This window comes from Pieris napi, chromosome 16 (assembly GCF_905475465.1).
Source record: "Pieris napi chromosome 16, ilPieNapi1.2, whole genome shotgun sequence".
Classification (NCBI taxonomy): domain Eukaryota; kingdom Metazoa; phylum Arthropoda; class Insecta; order Lepidoptera; family Pieridae; genus Pieris; species Pieris napi.
In genome coordinates this window covers 1,691,130-1,703,448 of record NC_062249.1, presented here as the reverse complement: position 1 = coordinate 1,703,448, position 12,319 = coordinate 1,691,130, and the positions used below count along the sequence as shown (strand labels likewise).

The 12,319-nt window shown below is 34.5% G+C and overlaps 2 protein-coding genes across 2 annotated transcripts in view; one reads left to right on the top strand and one right to left on the bottom strand.

The window, feature by feature from the left end:
• The window catches only part of LOC125057234, a 94,828-nt gene that overhangs the window by 63,976 nt on the left and 18,533 nt on the right, over positions 1-12,319 (bottom strand). The gene's annotated exons all lie outside the window — the stretch shown is intronic.
• On the top strand, positions 7,726-10,116 carry LOC125057233 (balbiani ring protein 3-like). The gene is made up of 2 exons (XM_047660796.1): positions 7,726-7,772; positions 8,235-10,116. The coding sequence occupies exon 2, from the start codon at positions 8,246-8,248 to the stop codon at positions 9,977-9,979; it is 1,734 nt and encodes a 577-aa protein (XP_047516752.1). The 5' UTR covers positions 7,726-7,772; positions 8,235-8,245; the 3' UTR covers positions 9,980-10,116.

Below are 12,319 nucleotides of genomic sequence, written 5' to 3'. Positions count from 1 at the left end.
AATAACACACCCGAAACAATATTTTTAAAATGCAATCTGCCGAGGCACGATTTTCAATTTGAACAACGATCATGTCATATTATTATTAGATTCAAAATATTTTTTGTGCCTTCATGACCTCCAATTGGCCGATTGGCATTCGGTAGCATGATCGGCAAAGGTCTCTAGTTTCGGAGGCCAAGGCTCGCTTTGTGTCGCTACCAGTGAAGTAAATATCCTCAGGTACAATATTTGATGACACAATAATTAAATCACCTATATGAAAGTGAAGTATAAAACAAGAATGAAGAACGGGAATGCTTTGCGAAAATGCCTTTAAAACTTTCACCTCATGTACGTGCTTTAATGATATTCTTTGTAAGGTAACTTATGATTGGCCACTTTCACTTAAACCGCAAATGTCGAGATCACCAATTTAGGGTGAATTCTACAGATGACCGACAATTTTTTATTGTCTAATTAATAGTTCAAAGAACTGGTACGCTCTTCTTTATAGTAAGTAGTTACGGTTCGGAAATAATTGGAATGGTAACTGGTGCCATAAAGTTGTGGTGTCTGTCTATGGTGGAAAGTCACGATACGGATGGAATTCTGCCTTAACTTAAGATGATTAAATTTAAACATTTCATCCGAAATTACTGCGAAAGACCTAGAATATAGAAGTGTCCCTAGTATTTAGACTAGCGACTGGCCTAACAGCCTGCCCTAATAAATAAAAAAAAAGGGTGCGTGTACTTATGTACGCGCGTAAGAAGTTTTACTTCTTTGGCATTATTAAAAATAGTTTTTGGTTGCATGCAAATAATTAATTACAATTAAATAATCAAAGACTGGAAAAGGAGTCATTATAGTCAATCAAGTTCAGTTTACATTTGAAAAATTAAAAAACAAATATTTATTATTATTCTCTTACATTAAGTGTAACATAAATTCTATTATTAGTCTAATGTTGTTTTTAAATTATGTCCAATGCCGTAGCATCTTCCGTGGGCAACTTCATTCTGTTAATTTTGTATCACGGTGCTCGCGCAAGTAAAATTTCACTCTCATCAATTTTTCAAAACGCGTCTAATTATTAAGTATTACTACATTATATTATTAGTTAAAAAAGTAAGTCGGATTTCTGTAGTCTCGTAATCATTTATCTTTGCTTTTAAGCAGCAGGGGGTAGCCTTCTGTGCCTGACACATGTCATCGACTGTCTAAAGCATGCCGGTTTCACGATATTTTTATACACCGTACGAGAATTAAATGTGCACATAGACACAAAGTCCATTGATGCACAGCCGGGACTCGAATCTACGATATCAGAGAGAGACTTTAAATCTATTTTTTTCACTAACAACTATTTTAAACATGTACCATATATTACTGACTAATTGTTATCTAGTTACCCACAACACAGGGAGTTCAACGGACTAGAGATAGATGAATTTTGTCACAACCTATTAGCCACGAATAAAGGTTTTATTAAAAAAAATATATTATTCATGTTATATAATTGGTGTGTATTTGAGCGGTTTCTCTATTTGGACTTTAGATAAGCTTTAGAACCTTTGCTTAAGGAAATTGTAGGCGTCAAGTTTAGCTTTAATTTATCAACGCTCATTAATATTCATGATTTGTCAACGTTTGATTAAGTTGCGTGAAAACAATGTATGTATTTGGTTCAGGCTATATATTTTCAATTATTTTGTGGGTTTTTATAGCATATATTTTAAAGCTTTTTTGGTTTCGAACTAATTTAACTAGCTGCCCCCGCGAACTTCTTTTCGCCTTAATGTGATTTTTATGAAGATTTCTTTCCCGTACAATTTTTCTTATTTTTCTCAATATAATCATAATACTATTAATCATCATTTATAGTTATCATTTATAGTGATATTGCTATATATAGCTGAATAAAAATATGTAGACTTTCACGCACTTGAATTACGTAGGTATGTATTCTGTCTACTAATTTCTCGGAACCTATTATTTTTTATTTATTTATTTATTTACCCTTCGTTGCAAATGAAAGAAACACAATACATAAAAATTATAAGGGATGCAACGGGCGGCCTTATCGCTAGTAAGCGATCTCTTCCAGGCAACCCTAGTTAAGAGAAAAACTTATTATAGGGATAACTTGATTTTAATGGGGCATATTCCAGGGGAACAGTACTTTTCTTTAGTTTTTGAGGGAACCACGCATTGGGGCTTGTACATCAACCTAGGTAAAAGGTTTTACTGAAACTTTACTTTATAAGTAGTAAGTTAATACCACAGTAAAAGAGAAATTAGGCGTTTGGAGAAAGTACTAGTCTTGCTAGTTATTTGCATTCCAAACAGACATTACACAACGAAGTTAGATCCGTTTAACTGCCCACGTTTACTTCATAAATGGCTGTAACCAAGTACCCGGGTAAATAAGCGATATTTGCGATGCATAGGTTTTGTTCTGTGATATTTAAATCTAACATATTTTGCTGTCAAAATTCATTCGGATTTAATATTTGAAATTCTGGGAAAAATTAACAACAGTTTTTGTAAGTGGAATTTTAAATTTAGAATTATGCTTTACAGGCCGAATGGTTAGATAATGACACGCGGTTCAATTGTTTGTGCAAATTGTCAGATTAGTGAAATATACACATCTTAGCATGTAATTTACCCTACCTTAATCTGACGCGCTCGAGAAAGTCTGATGGTTTTTACTAATCTGATCCTTTATCCTTAACGGGCGGCCATATATATGGGGCTCATATTTTGTAGATATACTTAACCGGGTACAAGGTATCTCCTTGTATATTAATCTGCCACGCTGTACAAAATCCCGGAATACCCGCTTGAGCTCCCCTACTATTATACATTTTTCAATCTGAGATTCCGATTCACGTCTTATTGTGGAACAATGATATACGGTCTTATGCGCGCTCTCAATCACCGCCAGAATTTGACAGCAAGGGTGAATTTCGGATTTAGTTTTTGCAAATACTTCTTAAATGTTCAGTCTATATCGTAACGTATATAACTATTTTACTTGACTTATAATTATATTACTATATCTAGTATTGCTTTTGTTTTAATTATCAATACGTAGGAAATCAATTGCGTACAAATATTAAATAAAACGCACAAATCCAGTATTTCTATTCCAAATTACAGATAATGCGTGTCTGATGGAACCAGCTCCGAAGGTCAAATCTAATTGTAACAAGCTACATTCCGTTACAGGAAATTATTTAATTATAACTGTTTAATAATAACAACCATTTGTCAGGAAACGCGGTGTCAAAACAATCCTGCTTCAACGGTGATGTAATGATACCATGTAAAAAGTTAACTAGCCTCCAGTTATCCGGCTTCTTAGCTTTAAATTATGACGTTGAGGCGAGAAATTAGATTTTCTAGTTGTTGGAGAATTTGCGGAATAATATTACTGTGCTTTGAGCTTTGTATGTATTGTATTTTCATGTAAAAGTCAAATCAGTTATTTCAATTAGGCCTATTAAAAGGCACTTTTGAAGGTCTAAATTACAAGTTCCCCTTCCAAAAGGTTTTATATGGAGAAGAATGGGCAAGATACTCCATACTTACTGTTTTAAAATAGTTTTTTCAGTATTTTGTATACATTGATTTGATAATTATGTGTGAAGGCCCTGTACCTAGAACAAAAAAACTACTATACTAAAATGAAATAGGCGCATGGTGCTATAACAAACAATGCAGCAGATAACTTCAAAATTGATTACTTTTTCATAAAAAAAAAATAAAAATAAAAGCAAATATAAACTTTTATAACTAGATTAGCAACCAGTTGATTTTGTTTGGATCATGACAATATTTTGTTTTTCCTAAAATATTAATAAAGACTATCTATATACTGTATGTATATAAAACAAAAAAACTTTTGCGGAGTGGAGAGTTCTTCTCTTCCGTTCTACGCCCTTGATTTGAGAACTGGCAGTTCTTTTTTGACGTTCATAAGTGAACATTGTGTTACCTATCTGAATAAATGATTTTTGACTTTTGATATTTGTAATTTGAAACGACTTGACAGTTGACGTATTTTTATAAATTTTTCGTGTATATATGTTAAGTCTGCAATAGGTCGTAATCTAATTATATACTCCTATAGATAAGGAGCACCCTAATTTTAATATTTGGACAAAAAAATGTTCTTTTCAATTTTCCATTAAAAATACACACAGCGCCTTTTAAGGTATTTTCTGTCTGGCACCACCTTTTTGTGGAATCAGCTTCCAGTAGAGATGACGACTGCTCAGACTTAGGAACGGTCTTTAGGTCGTCAACCCCCACGTAAATCCAACCTAACGCCCATGGGCGTCGGTCAGCACTTTATTTAAATTGCCCGCTTGAATCTTAACCCACAAAAAAATAAACTAATCCTTAAATTCCCGGTTCTGCAAAAAATATTATTTCCTTCGCTAAACGTGTTTTTTGTGATACTTGCAAACAGGTGTTTAAAATATGTAATTATTCTTGTTATTATCATAATATATTTACGACTTAATCAATTTAATATTATCAAGGTATATATTATGCTCATATATATAGGTAATAAGTATGCTAACTGCATAATAACGAAGGCCTTGTCGCCATCTTGTGACGTCATAAGGATGAATTAACAAATGAACCGTGACGTTGTAAGGTCGCTGTTATAATATTTAGTTTTAATATATTTAATTATATATTATACTTTTAATATATTTATAGTTAAACAAAAATATATATGTTATAATAATTATTTATAGAAAGGGGGTCAAACACTGTAAATAATAATAATAATAAATCATTTATTTGCAAGAAAGTGGTACATTTATATCGATTAATTATAAAAATCCGCACAATGAGCCACACAAAAATAGGCATGCAAATGTCACACTCATTTTCATTATGTCATATAATACAAACCACGGGGAAAATATGAATTATTTTAGCTCGATTATTATGTCCAGAGTTATTTTCAATATATGTCTGGGAAATCATCCCAATTAAAATAAAAACAATGAGCTGTCGAAATGTAAGTCGGGGTCACGTCGTGAGGTGAGTCGATGAAAGTAAGATTGGCTCGTTCCCATCCCGACACTGGCTCGACCTACTTTGATGAGACTGCCATGAGACATACCAAGGATCACGTATGGTTTTATTGGTAAAAAATAAATTTGATAATGTGTAAAGGCTGCGGGTATAAAAATTATACTTTAATTTAAATATATACTATACCTTTAATGAAAAAACTGTTTTTAACGGATTAAAGTTATGTATTATTATAAATTTACAATTATTTAACATAATTTTCAATTTATCCGACGTTTCGCGTGCTTTACAGCGTGCGTGGTCACGGTGACTACAACTAATGGTGGTCGGATAAATTTAAAATTATGTTAAATAATTGTAAATTTATAATAATAATACATAACTTTAATCCGTTAAAAACAGTTTTTTCATTAAATGTGTAAAGGTTATGTCAATCAAAGACAATATATTACTTATTAACATTTTTTTTGGTTTTATTCGAAAAGATTGAGCAGTGTTGGCCTAGTGGCTACAGCGTGCGACTCTCATCCCTGAAGTCATAGGTTCGATCCCCGGCTGTGCACCAATGGACTTTCTTTCTATTTACGCATTTAACATTCGCTCGAACGGTGAAGGAAAACATCGTGAGGAAACCGGCTTGCCTTAGACCCAAAAAGTCGACGTGCTCCAGGCACAGAAGGCTGATCACCTACTTGCCTATTAGTTTACCAAATGATCAAGGAACAGATACAAAAAATCTGAGGCCGAGACCTAAAAAGGTTATAGCGTTATTTTTTTTTTTAATTCGAGAGAGACCCACGTAGGAAACATTCAATACCTACAAGTTTACAGTATAGAATAAATCTTAAGTAACATTTAATTATTCTATTCGCAACGAGGACAATTAGTACATTACTATGTAAAAAATGTCGATACATCCTGTACAAGTGACATTTAAGATAAATATGTAAAGTATTTAAAGAGAATATAAAAACTATATGTAATTAGTACCTTTTGCGATATCTGCATAGCGTCGCTGTAGCATGATAACCTCGTATGTCCAGAGAACCAAACATTAAAGGAAACAAAAAAAATGTGTAATTTCGTCAATGTTCGTTAAAATATTATGTGTTTTTGTCCATAGTTTTGGATGGGAAAAAGTACTTATTTATTAATATAATAAATAAGTCGTTTATTCATTGAAGTTTTATTAATGAATCCATTCAACAATTGGTTAGTTTACATTGCTTAGTATTAGTAAAGTGTATTATTATTAATTATTTAAAATGTCACATGGGACATGGTGTAATGGTTGCAGCTCCTTACAAACATTTTGTAAAACAAAAACAAGCTAGTTCTATAACGTCATTTGTAAGTAACTCTTTCCAGTAGGTCCAATCCATTTTGTTATTTTAAATGTTCATATTTTATCCTTTTTTTACAAAATTATTTATTTGTACTTAATTAACAGAATATTTTAATGGAATTTCATACACAAGATTTTCTCGCTCGTTCTTGTCGCTACTAAGCTATCTCCTACACGTAGAATGCCTCCTAAAGAAGACCCTAAAAAACGAACTACGGAGAACTACAAAGGCGAATCTTGCAATTTTTATACTACGCAACTTCTACAAGTTACCCAATTACCAATAATATACAAGGTTTATTTCCATAATCTAACCGGGTGTTTAGGTCATGAATAGGAGGCCTCTTTTCTGTCTATCTCATATTCACAAATCTCTCATAAGAATCCTTATAATTTATGCTTCTTCTTTTAAGTAATAAGTGGTCTGCTCTACTCATAAGTAATTACTAAATACTTCGTACGTTTTCAAAACGGATCGACATCAGAACATACAATTATGTAATTTCGGCCTTTCGAAGACCCTGATCACATTTTTGCTAAAGCCGATCGTGGGCGATGCTGGCCTTGAAATTATTAACATGCAACAAAATTTAAAATTAACTTTTTAAATTCCTTATTTAATGCTTCATATTGTTAATTTTTATTCTTGTTATAGTAAACAAGAATAAATAAATTCCATTCTGTTTAATTCCATACATTCATGTATTGATTTTATTACCGTCTGTGTATATATGATATTGTTAAGCTACTAGATAGCAAATCAATATAGTAGCATTCTTATGGCGAAGGAATTTTTAATCGGTCCAGTAGTTTCTGAGATTATTCTCTACATACTCACAAATTTAATATTAGTATGGATAAATGTTACTTCGTATGATATTTAAAACTAAACCACTCTATCGACTTCTTCACTCAAATTAATATTTAGCTTTAAAAGAAAGAGACGAATTGATGGTTAAAACTGCACAAATACATTCACAGTTTCTATGAACATCTATAGAGAATAGAACTTAAATAAATTTATCACAACTGGGTAGTGGTGACATGTACATAGTTATTTCGTTTAAATCGAGTCAAATAAAATGTTTGATGATTTTAATTATCTATTAATTATTATATTACAAAACATTCTAAATTTATCTATTTTCTTACATTTCTGAATTATAGACAATATTTCGTCATTACTTATCAATTTAAAAAATCTTCCATTTATCATAAATTGATGAGTCACCCTATTGTCATATTCACACGGCGTTTGCACCCGAAGTGCGCACGGTACTTTGCACACGGAGGATTTAATACTATATAACCGCGCTTCCCTTATCACCTGCTATCACTTCGTCACAAGAGATATCAGCTATTACAACATACGGAGGAAAACACAGTGAGTATTATTTTGTGTAATAATAAGTTTCCTACTAATCGTATACTTTCGTTATTATTAACAATATTATTTTGATTTTTGTGCAATATCATCTATTTCTTTGAACGAGATGATTGTTAAATAAATTATAAATTAATTAAACTAATTTTATTATACTATTCATATCTGATGTGTTGCTCAGTGGGTCTTGATAAAATATTTATTGCTTTGCAATATATAAATTATAATAAGTGGTATTATTATATTACAAACACATTTTATCATTTGAAATAATTGCAAATTATTATTTTACTATACTATAGAAATAATTGCTTGACCCCATGACAAAAGTGAAACGTTGTAGCAGTGTGTATAAGACTGTATATAAATTGATTACTAGACAGGACAGGCTGCTTACTCTACACATAAGATATTAAAATTGTTGATGAAATGGTATCGTATATTATTCGTTTTTCATTTCAGAATTTGCCAACATGTCTGCTTCAAAGTCTGTGAAGGAAACCACTAGCATGCAATGCAACAACGGCTGCATTTGTATTCCAACCGAAGGAAAAGATGCCATTAATGTATGCCTTGACGGTAAAGATAATATCGTCAAATGTGCATGCACAAAGTGTACAGCATTCACAACCAATGGCGCAAAGATTCTTTGTGTTCGGAGAGAAGGTGGGTTAATAAAGAAATGCGATGGTTGTTGTACTGATAAAGGTTGTAACTGTGCCTGCGATGATGGAAAAGGGGAAGTCAAGAAATGCAAGGACTGTAAATGTAATTACAAGCCTGGATGCGATAAGGATGGCTGCTTCGGTATTTCTATTGAAGGTGGAAAATGTATTTGCATCTGTAGAGATGAAAAAGGAGGGTTTAAGAGATGTGACGACTGCAAGTGCTCGTCTAAGGCGTCAACTATGGATGGTTGTTGTACTGATAAAGGTTGTAACTGTGCCTGCGATGATGGAAAAGGGGAAGTCAAGAAATGCAAGGACTGTAAATGTAATTCCAAGTCTGGATGCGATAAAGATGGCTGCTTCTGTATCGCCATTGAAGGTGGAAAATGTATTTGCATCTGTAAAGATGGAACAGGAGGGCTTAAGACATGTGAGGGCTGCAAGTGCTCGTCTAAGGCGTCAACCGAGGGTGCTTGTTGTACTGATAAAGGTGGAATAAACAAATGCAACGACTGTAAATGTAATTCCAAGTCCGTAAGCGATAAAGATGGCTGCTTCTGTCTCGCAATCGGAGATGGAACATGCATTTGCATCTGTAAAGATAAAAAAGGAGGGTTAAAGAGATGTGACGACTGCAAGTGCTCGTCTAAGGCGTCAACCAAAGATGGTTGTTGTACTGATAAAGGTTGTATCTGTGCCTGCGATGACGGAAAAGGTGAAGTCAAGAAATGCAAGGACTGCGAATGTAATTCCAAGTCTGGATGCGATAAAGATGGCTGCTTCTGTATCGCCATTGATGATGGAAAATGCATTTGCATCTGTAAAGATGGAACAGGAGGGCTTAAGAGATGTGAGGACTGCAAGTGCTCTTCTCAGGCGTCAACCAAGGATAGTTGTTGTACTGATAAAGGTTGTAACTGTGCCTGCGATGATGGAAAAGGGGAAGTCAAGAAATGCAAGGACTGTAAATGTAATTCCAAGTCTGGATGCGATAAAGATGGCTGCTTCTGTATCGCCATTGAAGGTGGAAAATGTATTTGCATCTGTAAAGATGGAACAGGAGGGCTTAAGACATGTCAGGACTGCAAGTGCTCATCTAAGGCGTCAACCAAAGATGCTTGTTGTACTGATACAGGTTGTAACTGTGCCTGCGATGATGGAAAAGGGGAAGTCAAGAAATGCAAGGACTGTAAATGTAATTCCAAGTCTGGATGCGATAAAGATGGCTGCTTCTGTATCGCGATTGAAGGTGGAAAATGCCTTTGCGTCTGTAATGATGAACCAGGTGGGCTTAAGAGATGTGAGGACTGCAAGTGCTCATCTAAGGCGACAACCAAGGATGGTTGTTGTACTGATAAAGGTTGTATCTGTGCCTGCGATGACGGGAAAGGTGAAGTCAAGAAATGCATGGACTGTAAATGTTCTTTAGACGGTCAAAATAAGGTCTGTTATTGCATTGCTACAGGAGAGGGTTGTGTTTGCATTTCCTTCGACCAAGAAGGCATTAAGAAATGCACTAATTGTTGTAATACTAATTAATGATTAAAGGTTTCAACTACATAATGGGTAGGTTCGTAGTTCGTATTTGCAATATTTTTTAATGGTTTCAATTTTGTATAATCCTTTATGTACACTTAAAGCGTATTTTACCAGAGAATTATAAAATGTAAAAAATATATGGTTCTTTTATTTCATTCCTAACAAAACATTTCGTTTGTAAAGAAGTAATCACATGTAATTTATTCGGTAATCATGTAGAATTATTCAAACATAATACATAGTTACCGCCTTTATAATTGTCTGTGGTACGCATTCATTACATGTCAAGTTAACATGACAGCTGGGAGAGATATCTTGACATGTCAGTTGTCAATGTGATAGCTCTATGGGTGGTATTCGTTTTTAAATGAGGCATTTAATTTTAAATTCTGGGTGGTAGGCTTGTCAGTTGTCGGGTTAATAATCTTTTTACTAGAACAAAACTACTCCTTACGAAGACTCACTTAAATCAGCCGTCCGTGCTCTTGAACCCAAACCAAACATTGTTTGAATAGGATTTTTTTTATGTAATAGGAGGCAAATGGGCCTGAGGCTCACCTGATGTTATTTGAGACCGCCACCCATGAACACTCACATTGCCAGAAGGCTCGCAAGTGCGTTGCCGGCCTTTCATGAATGGGTACGCTCTTTTTTTGTTCGGAAATACTTCAGTGGGCAGCTGGTTCCACATAGTGGTGTGTGCCAAAAACTGCTTTAAAAAACGCTCAGTTGTGGAACGACGGACGTCGAGGTGATACAGATGGTATTTTGTTTATTATGATTATGGCTAAAAGGTGAAAATCAGTCAAAAGGCAAAAATTATTTATTCATATAGGTAACACAATATAAACGTCAAAAAAGAAACATACATTAAATGCTTCTAATTTTACATTTACTGACAGTTCTCAAATCAAGGGCATAGAACGGAAGAGAAGAACTGGCAATAAAGTGGTAAATCTATCTTGATATAATATAAGTAATTACTTTAAATAACTTTACGGTCTAATTTTATAGCATATTTTAAAATGTAAAGTAAATTAAAATAATATTAGGAGCACGTATTTAGGGTCTCATTAATTTGCGTGGTCACGGCCCAGATGGCAAGTGAGTTAGATCACGATAAACACAACAGTTAAGATGATCGCTGGATAGCGACTTTGTATAGTTACAAGCTATGTGATCTACACGGGGAAGGATAACAATGATATTTCTTGGGTTTAAATACAACGGCCGCTACTTGAATCAGTAAGTTTTTTCGTAGTAAATAAGTTAGCATTGCAGGGTTCCAATTAGGGCGACTGTGATTGTTTCATTTTTTTTTTTTTTATTTAATAGGAGGCAAACGGGCAGGAGGCTCACCTGATGTTAAGTGATACCTCCGCCCATGGACACTCACAATGCCAGAAGGCTCGCAAGTGCGTTGCCGGCCTTTCAAGAATTGGTACGCTCTTTTCTTGAAGGACCTTAAGTCGAATTGGTTCGGAAATACTTCTGTGGGCAGCTGGTTCCACATAGTGGTGGTGCGCGGCAAAAACTGCCTTAGAAAACGCTCTGTTGTGGAACGACGGACGTCGAGGTGATACGGATGGTATTTTGTTAATGGTACTTGACGTCAGTTTGAGTCTAAGACCTTACGATGTTTTCTTTCAAGTATTTACGAGCAAGTGTTATATGGATAAGAAGTCTATTAGTAGTTTGACAGGGCCGCTCCGCCCCGGTACGAAGTAAGAGAAGAAGAAGTAAGTGAGTTCTTTGTAGTGGGGTATCGATAAGTAAGTATATATATATAGTACAATAGGCGCAAATTTAAATACCAAAAAATATACCTAATTCACCAACCATGTCTCACACTGGCGCCGGCAAGACAGTACACACAACTCACAAAATGGGAAGACGACATTAAATCCACAGCCATCCACTAGAGAAGAGTAATGAGACACTGCAAACTGTTAGAGGAGACCTAGTTAGCAAAGCATAATTGCAATATATCTACAATTGTTAGGTATGACTTATAATAATAGAATCCGTGGTCCTAGCCAGTCGTCCAGCCGCGGGGGGGAAGAGGCAGAGGGGGGGAGGAGCGGTTAAAGGTTCTCGATTTGGAGGCTAAGATACACGCTTCACTGAAGAAACAAGCGATTACACAATTACATAAGAACTCTTTGCTTTTATAAGCTCATGCTTTCGACTAATAGACAGCTAGAATGACCTAGAGGAAAGCCTTCATAAATGTATTGCAATAAATAAATCTTGATATAGATACGTTGCGTGTTCTGAAACGTCAACTTCAAATTAAAGTATCACCCAAGTAACCTAGAAATACTTAAATGTGGAGGTACA

Coding starts and splice junctions, on each gene's coding strand:
- LOC125057233 (XM_047660796.1), top strand. CDS start 8,246: ATGTCTGCTTCAAAGTCTGTGAAGGAAACCACTAGCATGCAATGCAAC.